We start from the raw sequence: 27,018 nt of genomic DNA on the forward strand, positions 1-27,018 counted from the left end.
GATGTCTGCTCTCATTTCTGTTAATTTCTCTGTAAACTTCTCCTCCAACTTTTTCTCCATTATCTCAACAAATTGCTGCATTTGCTTTTCCATAGTCTCTTGCAACAGATTCTGCAAATCTTTTGCTGTAAAAGCTGATACAGATTCAGATGCAGAGGACAATGACGTTTTCACCGAAGACTGCTGCCTCAGGGCAGGAACTTTAGAAGATATAGCCGCCATTTTCACCCTCTATTGTTAACTACGCACTTTTACTTACAGATTCAGCAAAGTCCATTGAGTTAAAGATCAAAACATCATCTTCACCAAAATCTCCTGCATCGCTCTGCCTGCGTCCTCGTTCTCAAAAGCTCTTCCTTGCTAGCAGGGATGGTTGCGAACGCCCTGTTCTGCTCCAAAAAACCCGGAGCAGAGGCGCCTCGCAGTCCGGAGCATGCCCAGGCTTCGGGGGGGCTCAATCCTTCCGCCACCAAAACTCTAAGATCTGGCAGCCCCGGAGAGCTCTACCCCTACCTGGACGCTCACCCCCTCCTCTTCTCCCGAGGTGGGGGCTTCCGAGCCACCGAACAGCTGATCCGCGCTGTTTTCGGCGGCTCTACGGAGCCGTGAGGCTGACAGCCAAGAAATGGCTGCCTCCGGCGTCGCCTTGCCATCCGGAAGCCAGTCCTGCAAATAATTAAACATATGACAACAGAGAAAAGTAATTTCATATACTATAGATTACTTGTTGTAGTAGCAAGAGATCCTAAGTACTTTGCAGTAGTTAAAGATGCAACCTTAGAGGTTCAAATATTGTTAAAAAGCTCTTTTCCTATCATTAAGTGGCTCATTAAATAATAGAATAATAAAACAAGATTACAGATTAGACTTGTTCAAATTCTTCAAAATAAATGTTTTGCAGTACAAAGGAGCATGTAGAAAGCACATTTCTTGCAACTATTAAAGCAGTCGTGTTTTTTCTAGGCTTATATAGCTGTTTTCTAAGCTGTTTGCTGCTATCTGCATGGTTTACATGTCACTGTGAAGCATTCATAGACCTATTGCATAATGAATATAACTAGAGAATATTGGGAACATTCCATTGTTGTGCATAAACCAAACATTTTATCAAATACTTTTACAGGACAGCTTTGGATTGGGCTAAACACTTTGGGCAGACAGAAGTAATTGACCTGCTGGAATCCTATTGGTAATGTATTTTCTGTTACTGAAATGCACTACAGAAATCTGTCAAAATCTTTTTCACGATTAGGATGCTTTTGATATCTGATTTGGGGAGATCTTTTACTGAACTTAAATCTGTCCAGGCCTTTGGAATACAGTTAGTCCTCAAGTTACAATCACAGTCAAGCCCAAAATTTCCATTGCTAAGCAAGCAGTTGATAAGTGAGTGAGCCCCTTTTATGACCTTTTTTGCCATGGTTATTAAACAAATAACTGCAGTTATTAAGTGAGTCATGTGGTCGTTAAGCAACTCTAGCTTCCCCCATTGACTCTGCTTATCAGAAGCCATCTGGGAAAATTACAAATGTTGATTGCATGACCCTGGGCCAGTGCAACTGTCATAAATACATGTCAGTTGCTAAGCGCCCAAATTTTGATCACATAACCATGGAGATGTTACAATAGTCGTAAGTGTGAAAACTGGTCATAAGTCACTTTTTTCTAAAGCCATTGTAACTTCAAACAGTCACTAACCGATGGTTGTAAGTCGAGGACTATCTGTATTTCTTGAAGCAGATTAAGCTTTTTCAAGTAGGAAATTTCATGATAAAATTGAAATAGGAAAAAGAGTTACTTAATGATACTTGGAAAAACTCTTAATGTTTAATAAAAGTATTAAATACTTTTAGGACCATTCCCCAATCTATTTTTATTGCACACACTGCACTTCGCAGTTTATTTTCTTCTTGATGTATATGTTAATTCCAGGGTTAAAGCCAAGCTACCTCTAAAACAAGGCATTAATGGTCCTTGCAAAATTAGCAAATGATTTGTTTCTGTAAGTTAGCCTGTATTTGAAAGATATGAAATAGGATGAACTAGAACATTATTGAACAGCAATTATAACACAGTATGGAAAGAAGTTTAAACAATGAGGTAATTTAATATAAAACATATTTTTAATGTTGACCTCTATTAAATATATCCAGAGTGGTGGTCATATTTTATTTCACATGCAGAACAGACCATATGAGTTGTTCTATCAGAACATTCTGAGTTAGTTGTTCGATTCCGTATTCTCATCTTTGAGCTATAGAAATCATTAGGAACTTGGAAGAGGCAAGATGGGGGGGCATATACAGTTGCAAGAAAAAGTATGTGAACCCTTTGGGATTACGTGGAGTTTTGCATGAATTGGTCATAAAATGCACTCTAAACGTCATGTAAGTCACAACAATAGAAAAACACACTCTGCTTAAAATAATACTACACAAACATTAGCTGTTGTCATGTTTTAATTGAACATAAGATGGAAACATTCACAGTGCAGGGTGGAAAAAGTATGTGAACCCCTAGCCTAATGACTTCTCCAAGAGCTAATTGGAGCCAGGAGTGAGCCAACCTTGACTCCAATCAGTGTGATGATATTGGATGTGTTGCTGACAGCCGTCCTGCCCTTTAAAAACACACACCTGTTTTGGGTTTACTGGTCTCAAGCACTGTCTGATGTGAACCATGCCTCGCAGAAAAGAGCTCTCAGAAGACCTACGATCAAGAATTGTTGACTTGCATGAAGCTGGAAAGGGTTACAAAAGTATCTCCAAAAGCCTTGATGTTCATGTGTCCACGGTAAGACAGACTGTCTACAAATGGAGAAAGTTTAGCACTTTTGCTACTCTCTCTAAGCGTGGTCGTCCTGTAAAAATGACTGCAAGAGCACAGCGCATAATGCTTAATGAGGTAAAGAAGAATCCTAGAGTGTCAGCTAAAGACCTACAGAACTCTCTGGCACATGCTAACATTTTTGTTGACACATCTACAATAAGGAAAACATTAAACAAGAATGGAGTACATGGGAGGACACCACGGAGGAAGTCATTGCTGTCCCAAAAAAATATTGCAGCACATTTGAAGTTTGCAAAAAAGCACCTGGATGTTCCACAGCACTACTGGCAAAATATACTGTGGACAGATGAAACCAAAATTGAGTTGTTTGGGAAAAACACACAACACTATGGAGAAAAAAAGGCACAGCACACCAACATCAAAACCTCATCCCCACTGTAAAACATGGCGGAGGGAGCATCATGGTTTGGGGCTGCTTTGCTGCCTCAGGGCCTGGACGGATTGTTGTCATTGATGGGAAAATGAATTCCAGAGTTTATCAGGACATTTTGCAGGAAAACGTACGACCATCTGTCTGCCAACTGAAGCTCCGCAGAGGATGGGTGATGCAACAGGACAATGACCCAAAGCATACAAATAATTCAACAAAACAATGGCTTCAACAGAACAGAATACGCCTTCTGGAGTGGCCCAGTCAGAGTCCTGACCTCAACCCGATTGAAATGCTGTGGCATGACCTTAAGAGAGCGATTCACACCAGACATCCCAAGAATATTGCTACACTGAAACAGTTTTGTGAAGAGGAGTGGTCCAAAATTACTCCAGATCGTTGTGCAGGTCTGATCTGCAACTACAGGAAACGTTTGGTTGAGGTTATTGCTGCCAAAGGAGGGTCAACCAGTTATTAAGTCCAAAGATTCACATACTTTTTCCACCCTGCACTGTGAATGTTTCCATCGTATGTTCAATTAAAACATGACAACAGCTAATGTTTGTGTAGTATTATTTTAAGCAGACTGTTTTTTTCTATTGTTGTGACTTACATGACGTTTAGAGCGCATTTTATGGCCAATTCATGCAAAACTCCACGTAATCCCAAAGGGTTCACATACTTTTTCTTGCAACTGTAAGTCTAATTAATAAATAAAAGCTTAACCCCCTTGCCACTAGAGTAAATACATTGATAGTTGATATTGAAAGTGTTAACTGTATTGCTTTCTAGGACAGGGGTCCCCAACCCCCGGTCCATTGACCATACCGGGTCTGCACAAACAAGCAAAGCCCCATCCTTGGGATGCAGGCAGCACACAAAACCATGTCCCCTCCACTCCGCAGAAAAATCTCTCTCCACAGAACCAGTCCCTGGTTCCCAAAAGTTTGGGGACCTCTGTTCTAGGAGATTAGTTTTTTAGTGTTTTCATTGAGTAAATTGAACAAATAAAGCATGTGAGTAAGAGTATGGATTAATTGAAATTAATTTTATGAACCTATTCCTGTTGAGGTAAATTCAGTGGATTATTAATCAAGATAGAATTACTATGAACACTGGCTCTTTAGGACTTTGAGAGTGAAAGGGGAAAAGACAAAAATCCTTGGATTAACTAATGTCTTTGTTGAATCAATGCCCTTGTATTCTTAAAAAGATTTCTTTGTGGTTTCCAAATATTTGTAAAATTGAAAAAAAAAATCATTTTGGTACTTCTGGTTTTTTATTTTCAGGTTTAACACCTATTTCATCAGTGTTACCTTATTTATCTCTGCTATATATTTCAGTGCCTCATTAGAGTCTGGTAATCTAGACGAAAGTTCCTTGGTCCATGCTAATGCTGGTGAAATGAATATAGAAGATCGAGAACTCCTGAAAGCTTATCACTACAGTTTTGATGATGAAAAGGTAGATCTTGACTTGATAATGCACCTACTGTACAACATCTGCCATAGCTGTGATGCAGGTAATGTCCATTTAGGTATATCCCATTTTAATACATTATTTCATTCATTATTTCATATCAAGGCTATATTTGTTTGTTGATTAATTAATTTTTTTTGCTCAATCCTAATCACTCAGTATGACTAGAAATTAAAAAAAAATACAATCCTAACATTAAAAACTATGAAAGACCTGAGTCACTGAAGGATGGATTACTTATATTATACTCCAGTGTGTATCCCAAGGCCAGCATATATACAGAGACAGAGATTGACAAACCTGTTGTCACTTTTTTCTTGCAATTTTATAATGAATTATGAGCAAGGCCTAAATGCATATAAATGAAATTGAGATTTGTTTCACATTCAGTTACATAGGCAAGAGAGCATAAGGCTTGGCTTGCTTTTATTTCTGTTGTAGCACATTCACATTCAGGGATGATTTGAACTAGCTGATAATAGAAAAACCCTTTAAGAAGTGTTTGAATTCTCAAACTAAAAACTATATACATAATTCCACAGAGTTCTGAAGCTATTTTATTAATTGTGAGAAATCTGAGTGCAGCAATAATTAGAATTGCTTAGGCTCATCTTTCTATAGCATTTGAACTTTGTTTTACAGGTGCAGTTTTAATTTTTCTTCCTGGATATGATGAGATAGTTGGATTGAGAGATCGCATACTCTTTGATGACAAAAGATTTGCAGATAATGCTCATAGGTAAAAGTTTATATATTTTTATTTTGAAGGGCTTTTTGTTTTACTTTCAGAACTGCAATATTTTTGGTATTCCATTCTGATTTTTTGCTATCAGATTCCAGGTATTTATGCTGCACTCAAATATGCAGACATCTGACCAAAAAAAGGTTCTTAAGACTTCTCCTCTAGGCATCCGCAAAATAGCAAGTATCAAATGACTTTAGTTATTTAATGATTGTTCCCACTTTAACATTAGGCTGTCGTTACAAAGTTGTTGTTTTGCTTCTGCAGATACTTTCTACAAATATTGCAGAAACCAGTATCACAGTAAATGATGTTGTTTTTGTGATTGACTCGGGAAAAATGAAAGAGGTATGCTATCTTTAATGTGGTGGATATCTTATAATATAATGTATATTTTAAAATTATTTTGTAGAAAATTTAATTAAAGTTATGTCGGCATTACTTTAGTAAAATAAAATTAATTATATAACACACACACACATACATCATATATATGATATATTGTTATATGACTTAATTACTAATTTAGTGTTCATTTTTATATCATTAACTGCCAAATGTTGGAGAAGTATAGATGTAATTAATAAATAAATATTGATATTTTATAACATAGATTTTCCTTAACTTTCTAGAAGTCCTTTGATGCGCTGAATTGTGTAACTATGCTTAAGATGGTGTGGATTTCTAAAGCAAGTGCTGTTCAGAGGAAGGGCAGGTAATAAAAATATAAAAAAATATTTTTAGAGGCTTGCAATAGAGATGTTCAGCATTTTAAGATACATCATTAAAAAAAGAAATCTTTTTCCAGACCTAGCAAGAAACCCTCACAAATATATAAAATTAAAAGTGGGAAGAAAATTTTCACTTAGGATAGAAAATTTAATGAATGAATTTTTAGTCTGCTTTGATAATTTATTCATATATTTTTAATGTTTTAATTCAGCTTACATAATTTTTTACTTCTAAGGGCAGGACGTTGTCGACCTGGAATTTCTTTTCGACTTTTCAGTAGATTAAGATTTCAAAATATGTTGGAGTTTCAGACTCCTGAACTTCTAAGAATGCCTCTACAAGTGGGTAATTTTTATTCTCTTTTTAAGCCTTTGTAATACTGTGCTTGAGTTTAGCCGTGGTTTATTTTTTAGCTCTGATTTGTTGAATCACCTGTGAGGACTTGGCTCAAATTAACCTTAGTTTCTGTTACTTTCTGATATTTTTAGCAATTAAGTTCAAGAATTTGTTTCCAGATCCAAGAAATAGCCTGAGGAGAAAAGAAAATATGAAGGTTCAGATAGCCTATCAAAATATCTGGATATGTATCTATATATGTTTATGTTTACAAGACTGAGTGTGCCTTGTTTAACAAACTTTAAACAAACTCTGGTTGATCGCTACTTGCAACAAATATGCAACAAATATATTGAAAGCTGTTTTGGAGGCTTTGCATGGAAATCCTTGAAAACTTTTGAATATTAAAATAACAGTACTTTTTAATTGTGCTAAATACTTAATGGGAACCAGATTTTTATGAGATGTTGAATAAATTAGCTATTCTGCATCTCAGGCTCACTGTCTCTTGAATAAGAGTTTTCTTAATATGCATTGTAAAATCTGATGATTGTGGGTCACTGTTGTGGGTTTTCTTTTCATGCCTACTTATACAACATTGCTTTAAAGATTCAAGTAATACATTTTTTTTTTTGCACTGGAAAATATTTTTGCCTAGAATAAAAATTTTAAATTATTGAAACCTCACAGATTTTCAACAATGAAACGCTTGAAATTTTGCCTGACAATATCTGACAACTCATGTGATTTCAGGATTTCAGAAAGTATCAAAAAATGTAAGGCTCTGTAGGCAGTTACATTGCCAGTTTCTGCTTCAGAATGTCAAAAAATTTAATATTTCTCTTAGATTTCCCTTTTTATATTATATTTTCAATAAATAATCAGAATAGACCATCAGAAGGGACCATGGAGGTCTTCTAGTCCAGCCCCCTGCTCAAGCAGGAGTCCCTATATCATTTTAGACAAGTGGCTGTCTAGTTTCTTCTTAAAAACCTCGAGTGATGAAGAACCCACAACGTCTGAATATATGCAGTTGAATGACAATCCTAGGCATGCTTATTTATAAAACCAATTGAGTTTGCTAGGAATTTCGGTGTTGTTGTTGCATTCAGTAATCATTCCAAAAAATTAATATTTGAATTTATATTATCTAATTATTCCTGAATGACAGAAGACAGTTGTGGCTTGTGCAATGGCTTATTTAATCATCTGGTAACCAGCATTAATTTTTAAGAAACATCATAAGAGTCACTTGAACTGCAAGATGAGCGGCAAAGAAATTTGATAAGTAAAAAATAAAATAGAATATATGTATGATAAATGAATGATTTATAGATGTTGAAGTGAGCTGCAAGATTGTAGTCTAATGTTTTGGAAGATTTTTTCAACCAGACTAGTTTTCTTGTCTGTCTGCCTACCTACCTACCTACTTACCTATCATATTTTTGAACCAACCATCTCCCTCAGAGAAGAACGTAAGTTGCTACAATGGGTAGAAGAAATTGATAAAAATAAACACTCTATTCCATCACTGACATCTAAGTGGAAATACATAAGATTGTACTATGAATGAAGTCATGATCTGAAAAAGATATTTTTATATTATAGGAGCTTTGTTTACATACAAAATTGCTAGCTCCCATCAATTGTCCAATTGCTGACTTCTTAATGAAAGCTCCAGAGCCGCCTCCTGCTTTAATTGTGCGAAATGCTGTGCAGATGCTTAAGGTGAGTAAATGGAGTGCGACTGAATTTTTAACTAATTTGAATTTGAACTTTCATTATGGCCCAGAAAATTTTTTAGATTATGCATGTCTGTCTATAACATTGCTTATAATTTGTTTTAATAGACCATAGATGCTATGGACACCTGGGAAGATTTAACAGAACTTGGCTATCATCTGGCTGACTTACCTGTAGAGCCCCATCTTGGGAAAATGGTGCTTTGCGCTGTGGTTCTGAAGTGCTTGGATCCTATTTTGACAATTGCTTGCACACTTGCGTATCGGGATCCTTTTGTGCTACCCACACAGGCTTCTCAAAAACGTGCAGCCATGCTGTGTAGAAAACGATTTACTGCGGGAACATTTAGTGACCATATGGCTCTTCTTCGGGCTTTCCAGGTATTAATATGTTTATTTACTAAAAGGACATTTAAAAAATCATGTTCGATTATATGAAACAATGAGCTATTTTAGCTAGATCAAATTGTTTTGAAAAGTTACCTCAGGAATAATATAATTAGGGCAGAGCTCTTGAAAATCTAATTTATATTGTTGTTAGTTCCTGTCTCCTTTTTGCTGCTGCCAGTTAGCCTCTGCTTTCCATCTGCTATTTGTTTCCTTTTTTCATTGTTGCCAGCTGGCAAAAGACGATAGCGTTATGTTGATTCTGTATGTATTTTCTGCTTTTTCTTTATCGCTTTCAAGACTTCCATTTTTAACCTGTGTTAAAAGTGAGAACCTCAGCAGCTTGCAGTTCTGGCTCCCGTAATTCTGTAATATGGTTAAATTGATTGCTGAAACTTTTAAAATTTCCTTAAAACCTGATAAAAATTATGCATCTTATTTTCTAAATTTTAAAAACACACATTAGTTGAAATAATAATGGAAAAACAGTTCTAAAGATTATGCTGTGGACGACATCTCTTGTGTATAAAAAAGCATTGTATAGAGCTGTCCTTTGGTTTCTTTGGTGCGTGCAAGAAAAGTTAATGGAGGGCTCAAGGTGATTGTTTGATTTGAAAAGTATTCAAGAGCAGTGAAGAGTGCTTCATTGCTGTGTGGGAAATTTTTTCTGTCAGTTTTATTTTCCAAATATTCCCAGTGGCTGTAGGAACGCTACGGACGTTTGGTGATCTCTCTGTCTCTCACCTGTTATGACCTTCCTGCCCTTTAGGGGACACAATTTTGGAAGACTTCTGCAAGTCCTAAGCAATTGCCTCAGAGACAGTGCAATGGTTTTTGCCTTTTGAATTGTGGATGCATTAATCTAATCTGTACAAAGAGCCTGTAGAGCCAATGTAGATAGATATTAGTTGTCTTTGATTGTAAGTTTGAGAGATGGGAAGACATACATTAATTTTTGGTAATCTGGAAAGGGATTAGGTTTGGAAAGGCCACTGAAGATGTATTACGTATGTGTCTGTCTCTATCTGTCTGTCTTATCTGTTGTTCTAAGCATTTTAAACCAACATGTTTGATAGGCATGGCAGAAAGCACGCAGTGATGGCTGGGAAAGAGCTTTTTGTGAGAAGAACTTCCTTTCTCAGGCAACCATGGAAATTATCATAGGAATGAGAACACAGTTGCTTGGGCAGCTGAGAGCCTCAGGTACAAATATATCTATTCATAATAATCATAAATAATAAAGAAAACCATATCTTGGTTCCGTATGTAGAAAGCTACAACTTTCCTTACTGCGTTTGATTTGCTATGTTTGAAAGAATAAGCTGCTGTAATTTATTCAAGCCATACACTATTTTCCTAATACAAAAAGTAAAGGGACATCAGTAGTTATATGTAGATTAATAGTCACATGGAAAATAGTAAAAATGTAGTTCTTTAAAAAAATCTATATGTTAGAATTTATAAAGTTGAATCATTATTGTATCTAGAATAGTATAAATTATTAATTGATGCTATTTTGCCTATGATTCGTTCTTTTTCTAATTTCAGTTAAATATTAAAATAGGGAAACGTGTTTGCATGTTGGAATGAATTCCATTTTTGTGTAATTTTCTGAACATCTGTTAGAAAGAAACTTTCAGAGGTTGCTTTTGTTCATTGTTTTAAGGAACAATATTTCCACACTGCACTTTCAGAATTTATAGCTAATTCATAAGTATCTCTGATTGGATTAGGAACACCATTGTATAACTGCTAATGGTGAAAAAGTGTCTTACAGAAGGTTCAGAATTACATAAATTTATATATCTGTCTGGCCTTGACAATCTGTATGATATTAAAATACAAAAAGACAAGTATAAATCAGCCAAATAAAGTGGAGAGCAAATCCCCTAATATCTGTTTTTCAGTAGAATTCATCCATGCTAAATGTACAGTTAATATATCTTAAAAACGAAGTGAGAGTTAAGAAATTATCCAGGCTGACAGTTAAGTACAAGAAATAGAGTTGTTTTTTAAATAATTAACTAGTGATTTCTTTCTTTCTCAGGTTTTGTTAGAGCCAGAGGTGGTGGTGATATAAGAGATGTGAACACAAACTCAGAAAATTGGGCTGTAGTTAAAGGAGCCTTAGTAGCTGGAATGTATCCAAATATTGTTCATGTTGATAGAGAGAATGTAATTTTGACTGGGCCCAAAGAGAAAAAAGTCCGTTTTCATCCTACATCTGTTCTTAGCCAACCCCAGTATAAAAAGGTGAGATAAAAGTATTAGGGTTGCAGTTTTGGCCCGTGGAAAGAAAGAATTGCGATAGCCTTCAAAGCACTTACTGTGGGCCTTCTAAAGTGTGCCCTTAGTTTAACACTTGGCTCATGAATCTTTTTCAAGTGCCTTGCATACCTTCCTATTCAGGTTTGGAGGAAAAAGCAACTCTCTTCCTCAAATGTTTGGGATACCTTTTCCTATGAGGATTTCTTGCATAATTTACTAGGCTTTCAAACTTTTAACTAAATATGAAATGAAAATTAATTTCCTAACTGAACAACTTAGAGGGAGATTATATAGTTCAACTTTTGATTAATTTCTGTTTAGAGGACAAGTGAAAAGGTAAAGTCTTTCTAAAATAGAGTGTGATTTCATAGACACATCCATGAATTTTCTTAGCAGCAGTACATACATTGTTTGCCAAGTGGTCTTCTGGGACCTCTTTCACCTTTCCCATCCAGCCTAGAGCTTTTGTTTTTCTTGAAAGTCTCCCACCTAAGAATTAAGCAGGTCTGAATCTGCTTAGCTGATGGAAGATTAAATAAAAACATATCATATCAGGGTTACAAATTACATGAATAAACTCTATGTGTATCATCTTTTATACTTGGCAAATATATGTGAAATAGTATTGTATTTCTCCACACATGCATATACACAGAGATATATTTAAGATTTTTTATGAGCCATAGATTTGTTAAATTTGACATTTAACATAATTTTTTGCTATAAGATATTCAGGTCTAGAATACTAATAAATAGATTGTTTGGTTTTCAGCAAACTAAGAGTGACTTATATGGAGCTATTGAAATCTCCTGCCTAAAGTTTTAACAAAACTCTACAACTGCTTATGTTAATAATCTGAGAACATTAAGTGATCCCAATTCTTTTCTTGTTAATTCATGCAACATAGCTTAAAGTTAATATTTTTGAATTGCCTCATTTATTGTGCTGAACAAACCATTTTGCTGAACTGCTAACAGATTCCTCCTGCAAATGGCCAAGTAGCAGCTATTCAGGCACTTCCCACAGACTGGCTTATATATGATGAAATGACGAGAGCCCACCGAATAGCCAATATCAGGTGCTGCTCAGTTGTGACTCCAGTCACAGTGGCCCTCTTCTGTGGATCAGCTAGGTTGCCAAGTAATGCTTTACAGGAACCTTCTTCCTTCCGAGGTAGGGTATTCATATTCCTGTAACTTATATTTTTAAAAATCCTTGAAAGTTGATGTTTAAACTACTGGATCAAAATGTCAACATATATAAGGGGTTATTTTTGTTCCATATATTATATAATATAAATCTAAACATGATTTTTAAAGGGTTGGATGAAAGAAAACTGGATGGTCAGCGATTGATGATGGGGTGGAGAGAATAGTGCAGGAGCTGGTGGGATGGGAAGCAGGCCCAAAGCCTGCAGGGGACCCAATGGAACAAGATTGGGGGGGAGGGGGGGAGATAGGCTGGAAATGGCCACAGCGTCCCTGTAGTTGGTCATAGGGACGAATCAGTCTGAATTTTGTGCATGTGACTGAGGGGGCAGTGCAGCAGCTGTAACTTCAAAACTGAGTTGTAAGTAGCTGTTGTGGGGAGTTGTCATAGTTTTGAATGATTGCTAAGCAACTGGATGTTAATACAGGACTACTTGTAGTGTGAACTATACTGTATTATTATTGATTAGGAAATAATGTCAGAATAAAATCAAGATATATAATTACTAGATATATTGAATAGTCTTGCACATGTTTGGTCTAATTCATGGCAAGTTGAGTTTATTGTGTTTGAAAAATTTGGTCTCCATACATGAAAGATCATTGTGTGAACAATCTTAATTTTATATTTCTTTATCTGTGGGTGTGTACATGCATATATAATTGGATTTCATTTCAAATCATACAAAATATGATTGCAAGTATAATATTTCTATATTATTGAACTAACTTATTGTTAATAACAGTTATACAGCTCTAAATTTCCAGTACTTTTAGTATATTCTTTAAAAATGTGTTAAGTCTCTATATAATATATCATAATTGTTGTAATTAAGTAAACTAATTTTCAAAGTAAATGAATTTGATTATATATACCTATTGCATAATATACGGATTCCAGAAATGTTTTCTGTTTCCATGAAAAACAATAATGGTTCATTCTTTGTATTTTAGAGAAATTGAACATTTACTTTAGGGAGTTCTTAGCACAGATTAATCATTAAAATCTCAAACTATGTAAATACTATTTACAAATGACTAATACATAGGATCTCTGTTTTCTAATATAGTTGATGGTGTCCCTAACGATAGCAGTGATAGTGAAATGGAGGATCGAACAACTGCAAACTTGGCTGCTTTAAAATTAGATGAGTGGCTCAATTTCAAATTAGATCCAGAGGTAACTGCTAAAAAACACATTTAATACACAGGTTTTTTCCCTAAAAGAAATATTTGCTTAAAGGCTTGTAAGATGAGGATTCCAAATGTAGATCCATGAAAGAAAGAAAAAAAATCTGTACCGCTATATTTCAGTAAATTCATGGAACTAAGTATTGTAGTATCTTGCATTTATCTGTGTCTGGAATTCAGTTGCTGAAAAAAAATGAAGTAGTGCAATTTTGGAAATAAAAAATAGAAAAATTTGAGAAGATATGAAAGGTTTGAGGATTTGTTAAAAAAAGGATGATGTAAAGAACATACATATAAATATCTTTTTCCAGCACAAATATGAATTCCATAAAATCAGTTATCAGTAGGTTCAAATAATTCATAACAATTCATAATGACCATGACATTTTCTTGCCACACAATGTGGCAATGGCCATTGGCATACAAAGAGAATAGGTTAAAAGAGTAGGTTAAATCTTGAAAGAGATTATCAATCAAGAGTTGCTTGCTCTGACCTCTGAGTGGAATTCCTACCCTTCGTCAGTATAATCCTGAATACCAATTCTTATTAGACAGTAAAAGTTCAATGTTGATGGTGTTAATATAAGGTTTCTTTTCTTTCTCTCTTATTTTGGTTGTGTACAAAAATTAAAATTCAGACCACTCACAGTTATCTTCTAGCTGTCCATTCAAGATCAAGAAAGTTCAGTTTACTTTCAGGTCTTTTGCATTGTCCCTATATTTGAGGATGTTCAAGATTGGCTGTAGGTTTGCAAATGTTCATGTTCATATATGTACATGGAAAAAAAAATTCAGCATAAATATCTATTTTGTGGCATAAAAAATGTTGTATAGATCTTGTATTTTGTCATTCAGTTCAGTTAATAGTATTGGAGCTCTAAAAAATTCAGTTTATACAGTTATTTGAATCTGAATTGTCATGTTTCAAAAAAGCCTCAAAGATATGTGTGTTAAAATAAAACTTGTTTTTTTTAAACAGGCTGCTAGCCTCCTCTTGCAGTTAAGACAAAAATGGCATAGTTTATTTCTGCGACGCATGAGAGCTCCTTCAAAGCCATGGTCTCAAGTTGATGAAGCAACAATACGAGCAATCATTGCTGTATTGAGCACTGAAGAACAGTCTGCAGGTCTGCAGCAGCCTTCAGGAATTGGGCAAAGACCAAGACCTATGTCATCTGAAGAACTTCCCTTAGCCTCTTCTTGGAGATCAAACACCAGTCGAAAAAGCTCAGGAGAATCAGAGTTTGCAGATGATGCTTTTAACTCAGAAAGGTTAATAACTCAAATTTTACTCATGGGGAAACCCATTCTTTTTTTAAAGAGTCCAATAACAAATGGAGAAATAGTTTTCAGTTTTTTCTTTTAGCAGTGGCAGGACTACTGAAGCAACTTGCTGTTCAGCTAGGTGGGTCACCTCATATTATCTGTTATTTCAGGAAGATGTATACCTGGTACATCTTGGTACTACATCTTGGTACTACATAACCTTTGTCATTTGTGGAAGTGAATTAAGGCATCTGTTGCTGTTTACTCTTCTGAAAAAAATGGATACTCCTGCAGTTGAATGAGATAGAGAGATAGACAGACAGACAGACAGACGGACGGATGATGGATGGACATTTCACTACTACCTGTATCTGTTTCTTTTGTTGCTTTGTTTTCATTAATTAAAACATTGACAACCTGCTAAAGTGCAGTTTAGTTTTCTTAGGACCATATCAAAATTATTTTCCTAACAGTTTAAAAACATGCTATATTATAGGGGAAGATTCTGCTAGTTCTTTGTTTGTGGAAAGTCAATATGTAAATAGATATATTTGCATACAAGAATATATAAAAGACCTCTCACAATATATTTTTCCTGTGAGTCCTGCTTAAAAACTGAATAAGTGTCATTTGTGTTAAAACAGGCATCTTCTCAACAAATATAAAGGTAGTTTGGTGTCATTTGAACATCGTATTCAAGCCATAGAATTTAACCATTTTGAAAGGAGTAGCATATTTGGGGGAGTCCCTGCCATGCTTTTGTAGTTACTGTTGTTTTTAATCCCTGCTTCCATATCTTGTTTTATGCTTTTAACCTTCAATTGTGTATTTGGATATTGTAAGCTACCCAAAATGTTTTTGGAGTGGGTGGTCATAATGATGACAATCATGATAATACCAGAAATTTACTTAGATCTTTACCTTTTCTCTTTCAGAAATACTCCCAAAGCAACTTTAAGCTATGATATAAACAAAGAGCAGAACAATACAATATTAAGGTAATGTTTCTCTTATAACACTTCTTTTACATTTTTCATTTACAGTAGCATCAGTATTGCTATTTTTCCAGAAAATTTAAGGTGACTTTGCAGGAAGTCCAAGGATACCTTTAGGATATCTCAGACTATGGGCTCTGAGGATATTTGTTGTTGTTAGCTGCGAAGTCGTGTCTGACCCATCGCGACCCCATGGACAATGTTCCTCCAGGCCTTCCTGTCCTCTACCATCTTCTGGAGTCCATTTAAGCTCACGCCTACAGCTTCAGTGACTCCATCCAGCCACCTCATTCTCTGTCGTCCCCTTCTTCTATTGCCCTCAATCTTTCCCAGCATTAGGCTCTTCTCCAGTGAGTCCTTCCTTCTCATTAGGTGGCCAAAGTATTTGAGCTTCAACTTCAGGATCTGGCCTAAAGAGCAGTCAGGGTTGATCTCCTCTAGGACTGACCGGTTTGATCGCCTTGCAGTCCAAGGGACTCGCAGGAGTCTTCTCCAGCACCATAGTTCAAAGGCCTCAATTCTTTGGCGCTCAGCCTTAGTAAGTACTATATCAATTTCTTCCCATTCCCAAATCTTAAGCCTAGCTTCATAATGACAGATCCCAGAAATACCTTGCAAACAGTAAAGTATTTCTATACCTCTGAGCTGTTTACCTAATGCCAGGTATGGTTATGCCACATAATTTATGCTATGCTACAATGAGCAGATTGTCTTGTATAGGTGCATATAAAATGTGTTTAGTTTGATGGACCTGAAAACAAGAGTTGAATCCCTTTAAATACAAGTGCATGTTACTGCAGGAATCCTTTTAAAAGAACATTAAAGCTGCAGTATCTGGTTAGAACCACAGTTTATTTTTTATTAAATGCTGCATTCTGCTTTTCATTTACAGAGTCTTAATGAAATCTACATCTCCAGCATTTCACCAACCACCAAAATACAAAGAAAGAGGTGTTGTGCACTCCAAACGAAGCACGGATGACAGGGCAGACCAAACATCTGTGAAATCTACAGATAGTATCAGTTATCCCAGTCCCTGTGCCAGTCCTTCTCCTCCATCTTCTGGGAAGGTATAGTAGTTTTAAATCCTATTAAAAAATAATGCAAACTGAAGAACATTGGCTAACATTAAAAAACAAACTAAAATAAGTCTACAGCTATGATTAAAAGTTTGTGAACTCTTTTGAATTTCCATATTTCTGCATAAGTATGACTTAATACATGATACATTATCTATACAAGTCCTAAAACAATATAAAGAGATCCCAATAACATGAGTGAAACGCATACAGTATACATTCATTTATTTATTGGGGAAAATGATCCAAATGTACATATTTCTGGGTAGCAAATGTGAACCTTTGTTTTTAGTAATGTGTATCCCCTTGGGCAATTAAACAGAAGAATTTTAGCCCATTCTTCCTTACAGAACTGTTTCAACTCAGGAATGTAATTTTCCTCAATGAATGGATGAACAAGCATGATGTTTTTGATTCATTTCTTTCACTGGGTTTTCTTTATCTAGTTTTAGATCATTTTATGCAGAAATATTGAAAATCCAAAATGATTCACAAACTTTTAAGCACTACTGTATGTTATTGTGAATATACTGTGATTTTCAACATTTTATGTTGACATTCCAGCAAGTACTTTATCAAGAAACCTAAGTCATAATATTTACAAGTTTATGAGGCTTTCTATTATCTTTTTATAATACTAGTGGTTACAAAGTAGCAGTGAAGAAAGGCTTTAACTCTGTTTATAGGAGACTCACAGAACTCTGTTAGCCTACTTGTGAGCAGTTTGAGCTGAAATTTGTCTGTGTTTTGAAGTACTCCAAGACACTGGACTGTACCACTTTGCCAGAAAAACAACTTGATTCTTTTTTGCTTGAGTGACCAAAAAAAAAAGAAAGAAAAAAGCATGATACTGGAAGAAAGCAGTGGGAGTGAAGAGGAGTTATTCCATCAACGTCAAGGGATGGGGTATTGCTTTCATTACAGCTTTGGAGAAGCTAGATAATCCTGGTCACATCAAAGCACGACTAGACCCATACATACCACCTCTTTTCCCTGTCTGTTCAAGTGCTAGCCTGCTCTAGTGTGGAGAAAATTGTTTGCCAAGGTGGCTGGCCACTACCATCTTCAGTTGCTGGGAAAGTAACAAATTTCAGGGAGGCATTAGCTCAAACATTTTTCAAACTTGGCAACTTGAAGCATGCTGGTTGTGGAATTTGGTGGGGCTGAAGTCTACACATCTTAAAGTTGACAAGTTTGAAAACATGGACTTAGCTGAAGGAACAGTAGTGTGTATAAAGGAGGCAAATTGGATGGAGGAGTAAAAAAAGAGGATTGGAAGAGCTGTGGAGTGCAAGCAGAAAGGCGGCACTAGATTTGGGAAATGCAGTCAACCAGGGACTCTGTAGACTTGCCTTATATCCTGCCTCTATTGCACTGATGGAATATGAGCATCCTGTTATAAAGCATGTGAAATGTGAGTGCTGACAATATTTTATGATAATTAATTACTGATATTTTTAAATTATTTTATGCAATGTACCTGTCTTCTTTTTGCCACCATTAAATAAAACTACACCCTCCTACTAAAACTATTATATAGGTATAAAACATTCAAGAAAACCAATGTGTTAGCAAGTATTAGACTAAAATGAAATGCTTAGTGAAGTGGAATAGTGACTTATTTGTATAATCCATTCCGTATTTCTTGCTATTGTGATCTTTGCATTTCCCCAAGAGGCAAAATATTAATTTGCTCAGGAATCAAGAACAGTCTTCCATCTCATTTAGTTATGAAAGCTTGGGTATAGTTTGGCTGTAAAATGTTTAAAACTAATAAGATTAAATAAAACCTATTTCCAGATCTACATACTACTTTGGAAAGGTTAATGACAAGCCATAACAGAAAGACCAACATTTATTGATTTTATGCTGCAATTAATACTGAAGTTCCAAAGTCAACAGTGAAATGACAGTGTGATTGCTACATTTGATTTTGTACTTAATTTTCAGCATATAACATTCATACAGTATTCTCATTCTTTTGATTGCCAGCTCTTGAATTACATAGTGCAAAAATTGCTGAGTTCTTACTTAATTATATATCCCAAGCGCTATAAAATAAAACTTTTTTGCAGGGTTCCAAGTCTCCTTCTCCGAGGCCAAATATGTCAATTCGGTACTTTATTATGAAAAGCAGCAATTTAAGGAATCTTGAGATTTCACAACAGAAGGGAATTTGGTCTACAACTCCAAGTAATGAGAGAAAATTGAATCGTGCTTTTTGGGAAAGTAGCGTTGTTTACTTGGTATTTTCTGTTCAGGGATCAGGACATTTTCAGGTAAGAACTCTCCAAACTGACAAATTGACTGTTGACAGTTCACTACATATTACTGACATGTAAACTTTTGTCAAGTAATTGACTTGTTAATTTAATTTTACTATTACTTCAATACTTTCAGAAAAAGTGCCTTTGTGATATACAGATACTTCTCACTTAAAGACAGCAATTGGGACTGGAATTTCCATCTCTAAGCAACATAGTTGTAAAATGCAATGTCATGGGACTGTGCCATTTAGCAACAGAAATTCTCGTACTCCCGGATGCTGTCATTAAGTGAATCACCATAGATCAGTAAAAGCAAGGATGTCATGTAGTTGCTATTTGCTAACTTTGGCTGGCTTCCACATTGATTTTGTTTTCAGGGAGCCAGCAAAGAAAATTGCAGATGGCAATTGTGTGACCATGGGATGCTGTGATGGCCATAAGCATAAAGAGTGGTTGCAACTAACACTTGTTCAGTGGCTTCTTAAGTTCAAATGGTCCTTGAACAAATGGTTATTAAACAAGGAGCACCTGTACTCCTGTACTCCCTGAAGATGTAAAGTAACATTGTAGAGCCATGGTGGTGCAGTGGTTAGAATGGAGCATTGCAGGCTAACTGCCCACAGCCAGGAGTTTGAGTCTCACTGGCTCATGGTTGACTCAGCCTTCCATCCTTCTGAGGTCGGTAAAATGAAGCAATATGCTGACTTGGTAAGCTGCTTAGAGAGGGCTGTAAAGCACTTTGATGCCGTATATAAGTCTACTTGCTACTGCTATTTTATATCACGTGCAGTAAGATTTTCATATAAAAATTGATTCAGACATAAGGTTTCTCTTCACACATGCACATACACACACACACATGAACATTCTTATTTCATTTTTATAAATGTTTGAATTAAATAATCTTAATAAAATTAAAAATATTGTTCACCACTTGTATAGCATTGTGTTAAACATGGGTGTTTAACTTCATTTTATAGGAATAAGCCTATTTTGGGAAGAGGGGGTTACTTTTCCAAACAAATGCTTGCATATAAGGATGAAGGCAGAGAACCATGATTTGGTTAAATGGTGTGTAATGTCAAGGCAAAGCAATCCTAGGATATTGCCTGGATTAGGCTACTAAACCTTCACTCCTGGGGCTTCCAACAAGCAAAGTAAATGAGGGAAGCCAGATTTGTTTAATAAATATGGTGATTCATTTAATGACCAGGGCAAAAAAGATTGTAAAATTGGGCACAACTGTCTTAACCGCATTACTTAGTGACAGAAGTTCCAGTCCTAATTGTGATTGTAAGTCAAGGATTATCTATAATTTAGAAGAGATTGTTTTAACACAGAGCTGAAAATTAATACCTAAATTTTACTTAGATTTTTAATCTTGCTAAAATTTCCACAGGGCTTTGCTCGAATGTCTTCTGAGATAGGCCGTGAGAAAAGTCAGGACTGGGGTTCGACTGGTTTAGGGGGAGTGTTCAAGGTGGAATGGATCCGGAAGGAAAGTCTTCCTTTTCAGTTTGCTCATCATCTGCTTAACCCTTGGAATGACAATAAGAAAGTACAGATAAGCCGAGATGGCCAGGTATACTATTTTTACATGATAAAATAAGATCATCTTGCTTCTTTTAGTCTTTATTGTCAAGAATGTTTTGATACAGGTAGGTTTTTTAAAGTGATAAATGGAAGTATTTTGCACTTCTGGAAATATTTCTGGAAAAAAGCTATTGTTTTTATTATTATTAAAATGATACAGAATCTCATTGCCTCAATTCTGCTTACTTTTATAAAGTGATTTGCTTTTTATAAGCCAGAATTTAAATTTTAGCAATCTCAAAGCCTTTTTTTCCTCCTCCCATTTAGGAACTGGAACCTCAGATTGGTGAACAGTTATTACAACTATGGGACCGTATTCCTCTAGGGGAGAGAAACACAGCAGACTAAAAATAAAAGAGCAGATTTTGAGGTAGGAGCTAGTCCCAGGTTGATATTACAAATGAATGTGTTGAGATTTTCTTCCTTTACTGATCTGTGTATTCACAGACATTTAGATGAAAGTGTGACTTGGGAGAAAGTAGCTGCCATCAACACATAGTTAATGTAATGTTAGATGGCCTATACATGGCACTATACTTAAAGCCAGAAGTGGGACAAGCAGAGCATATGCTTTCTGTATCACAGTAATAACAGCAGAAGGAAAAAAGACTAAGGTGGGAATATATCTGTGAGATATTGCAACACTTACTTAAACCTCAAGACACTCTTCTAGAACACACTTTAATTTTGTACTGCGGATTCGTAGCTGGCTGACCGGCCGTACTCAGCATGTAGTCCTCGAACTGAGGACTACATGGGGGGGAAGTGAGTAGTGGGATGCCCTAGGGCTCTGTTCTGGCCCCAGTACTCTTCATCAATGATTTGGATGAGGGGATACATGGGGAACTCATCAAATTTGCAGATGAAACTAAGCTGGCAGGAATAGCCAACACTCCAGAAGACAGGCTTAAGATACAGAAGGATCTTGACAGACTTGAACATTGTGCACTATCTAACAAAATGAAATTCAATGGTGAAAAAAGCAAGGTTCTACATTTAGGCAAGAAAAACCAAATGCACAGGTATAGTTTAGGACGGGTAGGCAACCTCGGCTCTTTTATGACTCATGGATTTCAGCTCCCAGAATTCCTGAGTCAGCTGACTCAGGAATTCTGGGAGTTGAAGTCCATGAGTCATAAAAGAGCTGAGGTTGCCTACCCCTGGTTTAGGAGATACCTTGCTCAAGAGTAGTAATTGTGAGAGGGATCTTGGAGTCCTAGTGGACAATCACTTAAATATGAGCCAGCAGTGTGCTGCAGTTACCAAAAAAAGCCAACAACGCTAGACTGCATGAACAGAGGGATAGAATCAAGATTACGTGAAGTGCTTTGGTAAGGCCACACTTGGAATACTGCATCCAGTTTTGGTCACCACGATGTAAAAAAGATGTCAAGACTCTAGAAAGAGTACAGAGAAGAGCAACAAAGATGATTAGGGGACTGGAGGCTAAAACTTACAAGGAACGGTTGCTGGAATTGGTTTAATGAAGAGAAGGACTAGTGGGGACATGATAGCAGTGTTCCAATATCTCAGGGGTTGCCACAAAGAAGAGCACCTGAAGGCAAGACAAGAAGCAATGGATGGAAACTAACCAAGGAGAGAAGCAACAACCTGCCTCCAGAGGCTGTGAATGCTCCAACACTGGAAGTCTTTAAGCAGAGATTGGACAGCCATTTTTCTGAAATGGTATAGGGTTTCCTGCCTAAGCAGGGGACTAGATGACCTCCAAGGTCCCTTCCAACTATTATTATTATTATTATTATTATTATTATTATTATTATTATTATTATTATTATTATTATTATTATTATTATTATTATTATTATTATTATTATTATCACAGTCAGCCAGATGTTCAGACTGGATTTGACATTCTTGTCTACTTATCGAGTCCTTACCAAGGACCTGGGATAGGCAGATGTGGATGTTTGATGGTATTATAGATATTGTCGCAGGATGGAAGCAGTTCCTAGTAAGGCCGCCTTTTGCAATTGACTAATGGCGAATTTGTCAATGCCAATGGTAGTCAAGTGGTGCTCCCATTGTTTTGGGATTACACCCAAGGCGATGATGATGATGATGATGATGATTATCTTTGTAAAACAACTGAGGAAATGTCAGGATCATTTACCAGAAGGCAGATGTTTTGGTTATTGCAAAAGTAATAGTTAAATTTTAATTTCATCCTTCTCCACAGTTGCATCTCATGTGAAAGCAAACTAAAATCATCAGTGCTCATACAGAAAAGAAATGCCGTAAAGAATAAGATTGAAGGAAACCAGGTGCATTTTTCAAGCACAAACTGAACTAACGGGGCTGCTGTTAACTTCCACTAAGAAATTTGTTCTTCACCTTGGAAGTTCTACTGTTTGCACTTCGAATCAGACAGAAGCTCCTGGTGAACTATGAATAATGTTGTAATTATATTTAATATATCTTTGGAGAAATACATATGTCTACAGTGCATAAGCTTTCAATAAGATCTTGTTCAGAAATGCTCAAGGGGAAAATAAACAGCATGGAAAGTTAAAGGTCTGAAATAATTGTATTGTTGGAGTAAATATATAAAAGAGTTCTTCTCTATTTAAACTTGAATCAAACTATTTAGAACTATGTATCTTAAAGGGTCCTTTAAGTTGGTTTTCGGGTGTTTAGTTTACATTCTGTCTAGTATGAGCTCACAAAAAAAGTGTTGGGTATTTTTGTACATTTTAGTAGCAGTTGGACCAGAAATAATTTCTTCAGTATCGAAGAAAAGGACACTTGAAAAAACCATGTGGTGTTAACCATGTAATAGCCTCAAGTACTTTTTTGCCCCCTCTTTCTTTCCTTTTAAAACTTTTCTTTTGTGTACTTCTAATTTTTCTTTCTTTCTGTGGTTCTTACAATTTTTATTTACTTAATACCTTACTCCTTACTAATTCTTTATCTGATTTACTGCATTTTACTTTTAGAGTGGTATTGGCCACTATAACCTATAGTTTTTTTATCTACTGTTTTGAGAACTAGTGGGTCAGTTGAACAAGTGGAAAGGAAAAATGGCACGCTAAAAAGAGATGATACCTGTGTACTTCTAAGCAGTGTTTGAATAAAGAGCCATTTAATTATTTGTCATGCTGTAATCTAATAATGAAAAAAGAATGATAATTCTTATGCAAAACCACTACGTGGAAGAAGAAATTATAATGGAAGGCTTTCATCATCAGCAGACTAGTACAGTAGAGATTTAGCCAAGATTCTGGATTTGTTGCTTTTTCATTCACATGTTCCTTTTGTATATGTATTTATCTGTACTGTGATTATTTGTAATTTGTACACATTCATTTAGTATTCTCTTGTTAATGAATTATAAATCATTATAACAATTGTAAATTGTGAATCAATATCTTAAGAAGTTTTAAGTTGGAAATAAGATGTCTTAGAATAAATTGTTTTGTTTTAGTTATCTAGTTTGGAGTAATTTGTAATATTGCCAAAAAATTATCAAAGGGTATATTAAAGACTATTGACCTAGAAATCTCTCTTGTTGATTGTTAAACTACATTCAAAATCTCTCTCTCTCTCTCTCTCTCTCTCTCTCTCTCTCACACACACACACACACACACACACACACTCACACACACACACACAACCTGTGATCATCTTGACCACATGTGTCAAACTTGACCGTGTCATGTGACGTATTGCAATGTTTTTTGCTTTTGCGGAGCCGGGGTGGGTGTGGCCTGCACGTGATGCATCCGGCTTGCGGGCCACCAGTTTGACACCCCTGATCTTGACTTAAGTGCATTGCAGTCAACAGTAATAAGTCGATATTGGCAACTGTCAGTCTTTCAAGGTAGTTCAGGTCAAGAAGTAGAAATCACTAGGTTTCATAAGTGCTATTTTGTTGTAGTGTATAACAACAATCCTGAAAGCCAATATCTCATTCTATACTAAACAAAAAGTGGTTGAGATTTTTTCCCTCACACTTCCTTTAGTCTCTGGACTCTTATGACTTCTTGTCCAAGTCTCTTGGTTCACTCATACCTTCCCTAAGCACAGCTCTAAATTTCTTTAAAGAAATTTAAATTTCCTCAATTTCCTCTTGCATGTGAATCATAACATTTTCATAGATTATATCACATTTTCCCCTGGAAAGTGCTACCTTTCTGCTTTGGTTCAGTTTCACCTTGCCCTCCAATAGGGTGGCAGCAAAATCCACAAAAGATAAGCAGGCCATCTCACCTTTGATGCAAGGAGGATTTGTTGATGTGTCCTATATCTTTCTCTTGTTGATTGACAAACCAAAAGTGATCTAGTAATGAAACATTCTATATTCTCCACAAATGTAAAATGATTCTCCCCTTTTAAAGGTAAATTATTGAGGTAAATAGTCCTCCTTTTACTGTAAGTAAATGCAGGAATAGCATTGAACCATAAGTATAGTTTCATGCCTCAGAACATATTGTGTAGAGGAAAATAGAAAAAATTCAGTAAGCTGAATTTCCAATTATTAAGAAATACGAAGGCAGAAATGGAAACAAATTACATGCAGAATTTGAATCTGATCATCATCTGCATTGATTGAACAGGGTTCATACCTATGAAGGACAAATCAGTTCATTAGAATGACCAATTACATTTCTATTCACTGCAAGATCTCACTGAATTAATTCGTCTATTTGGCCTAGATAGATTAAGTATTTTTATTCTGTACAGCAGGAAACAGATTATTTTTAAATTGAAGATCATAATTTAGGATTGGCCAAGATTGTCTTCCAATTCTTTTGTGTGGAAAGTGCTATTTAAATTGGTCAAGCTGTTAGAAATTATGGCAAGGAGAGACTACTGACCTTAGCAATCATGATTACTTCCCATAACCTAAAGCCATACTGTATCTGTTATGATGTATTAGAAAATTCACATGAAAACATTCTGTCAGGTTGGATTCAGTCAGTCCTGCAAACACTGGGATCAAACACTGTTGTATAAAAGATAGAAGTGCAATTTGTGCTCATAACCACTAAATGGCACATTGAAACAGTTCTGTCAAAGGATGCTTCACCAGTTTTGATACAGAAAAAATTACGGTGGTCAGCTTAGAAACAATGTCTGTTACAAAAACTATTGTTTTCATATCAGTTTGCTTTTCAGAAAATATATTTGTAAGTAAAACATAAACTCAAGGAATTTGTTTAAATTGCAATGTTAAATCTGAGTTTTGTCTTGGGCAGTTGTGAAATGATCTAAGATTCAGAGTTACTAATATCTGCCTGATCATTCCACAATTGGTATAAAGTTCTCTATTGGTATAAAGTTCCCAGAGGAGGGACCTATTTTATTGATCTACCCCAGACATCTAATGGAACTGTTAGGTTTCCTGATAATATTTGGGGAATTTCCAAAGCTAACAGTAGGTTTTAACTATTTACTGGAATGAGGGGACAATAACCTTGGATAAAATTGCACTTGCTGATACAAGATGGCTTCTTGGTTCTTTGACAAGCTCTGGAAATGAAACAAAGATATGTCTAGAGTGCCATTAATTAAAACAAGGATCAGATAGAGCACAGATAAGATAAAGTTTGAACCTGATTTGCAGTTTGAATGTTCTCTCAAATTCACAGCTCCTATTTGAAGAACATGTAGGAGTGTTCAAGGGAGACTTTGCACAATTTCATATTCCTTTCTGGAATAAGAGGCATTACTCATTGTCACTCCTATCTTAATCAGTTTTGATTAGACTGATGTACATGGAGTTGCCCTTGAAAAGCATTCAGAAGCTGCAGCTGGTTCAGAAGAGACCAGCTCAAGTAGTGGATAACTCAAGATGCACCCATGTAACATCTTTACTCTGAGAGGTGTCAGTTGGCTTCTGGTGTAATTCAAGGTGTTGGCTGCCATTTACACCATTGTTTGGTCTTATTTCCCTTCTGTCTATCACAGCTGCCTGACTGAATGTTCCAATAGGTGAGCTTACTACGTGTGCCTTTTCAGTCACTGGCTCCTCTAGAACAGCATCTCCCCCTCTCTCTGATGCATAATCAGCGCCTTCACTTCTGGTTCCCCGGAAGTTGATGAAAACTGAGTTGTTCCACCACCTCAAGGAGGCAGGACTCCTACAATGGTCTCTTGGTTGTGAGATTATTGTTAATGTTTTTATTCCTGACTTTCAATTGCATAGAAATACTTCTAGCTGTTTTTGAACTGACTATATAATTTTAATGCCAATTATGTATTTGAAAATTGTATGCTATTTAAAAGTTGGCAGACTGGAGCAGCCTACAAGACACGTAAATAAATAAAATACAATTGCAATCTTTCTCTCATACAGAGCAGCACAAATATGTTCTTAGGGTTGCTTGAGAAAAGCACCATTATGCTAGGTGGTGCTCTTGTATAGATGTTTGCCTTTTAAAAGAAAGAAAAGAAAAACAGCTGCTTTATTATGTTTTCACAGTTATTTATGATGATATGCTTCCTAGTACAGTGTCACTGAGCAGGATTTTTCAAAGTACGGGTTCCCCCC

The 27,018-nt window shown here is 35.9% G+C and overlaps 1 protein-coding gene across 2 annotated transcripts in view; it reads left to right on the plus strand.

Moving 5' to 3' along the window:
- Positions 1 to 24,023, plus strand: part of YTHDC2 (YTH N6-methyladenosine RNA binding protein C2) — a 42,923-nt gene extending 18,900 nt beyond the window's left edge. The window contains exons 12-31 of one of the 2 annotated variants that reach the window (XM_081315722.1): positions 1,124 to 1,189; positions 4,564 to 4,742; positions 5,342 to 5,438; positions 5,533 to 5,620; positions 5,709 to 5,789; positions 6,074 to 6,156; positions 6,409 to 6,514; positions 8,118 to 8,237; positions 8,360 to 8,632; positions 9,715 to 9,841; positions 10,686 to 10,891; positions 11,885 to 12,080; positions 13,186 to 13,295; positions 14,286 to 14,578; positions 15,508 to 15,570; positions 16,460 to 16,637; positions 18,722 to 18,925; positions 20,313 to 20,495; positions 20,774 to 20,876; positions 22,704 to 24,023. In XM_081315722.1, coding sequence (XP_081171848.1) covers positions 1,124 to 1,189; positions 4,564 to 4,742; positions 5,342 to 5,438; positions 5,533 to 5,620; positions 5,709 to 5,789; positions 6,074 to 6,156; positions 6,409 to 6,514; positions 8,118 to 8,237; positions 8,360 to 8,632; positions 9,715 to 9,841; positions 10,686 to 10,891; positions 11,885 to 12,080; positions 13,186 to 13,295; positions 14,286 to 14,578; positions 15,508 to 15,570; positions 16,460 to 16,637; positions 18,722 to 18,925; positions 20,313 to 20,495; positions 20,774 to 20,854 — 2,734 coding nt within the window. In that variant the 3' untranslated portion in view covers positions 20,855 to 20,876; positions 22,704 to 24,023. Of the gene's footprint in view, positions 1 to 1,123; positions 1,190 to 4,563; positions 4,743 to 5,341; positions 5,439 to 5,532; positions 5,621 to 5,708; positions 5,790 to 6,073; positions 6,157 to 6,408; positions 6,515 to 8,117; positions 8,238 to 8,359; positions 8,633 to 9,714; positions 9,842 to 10,685; positions 10,892 to 11,884; positions 12,081 to 13,185; positions 13,296 to 14,285; positions 14,579 to 14,742; positions 15,466 to 15,507; positions 15,571 to 16,459; positions 16,638 to 18,721; positions 18,926 to 20,312; positions 20,496 to 20,773; positions 20,877 to 22,703 lie in introns of those variants that run through there. The other variant, XM_081315723.1, reaches the window with a different exon arrangement.
- Positions 24,024 to 27,018: the final 2,995 nt, after the last annotated feature.

This window comes from Vipera berus (assembly GCF_964194415.1).
Source record: "Vipera berus genome assembly, chromosome: 2".
NCBI classification, from domain to species: Eukaryota; Metazoa; Chordata; class Lepidosauria; order Squamata; family Viperidae; genus Vipera; species Vipera berus.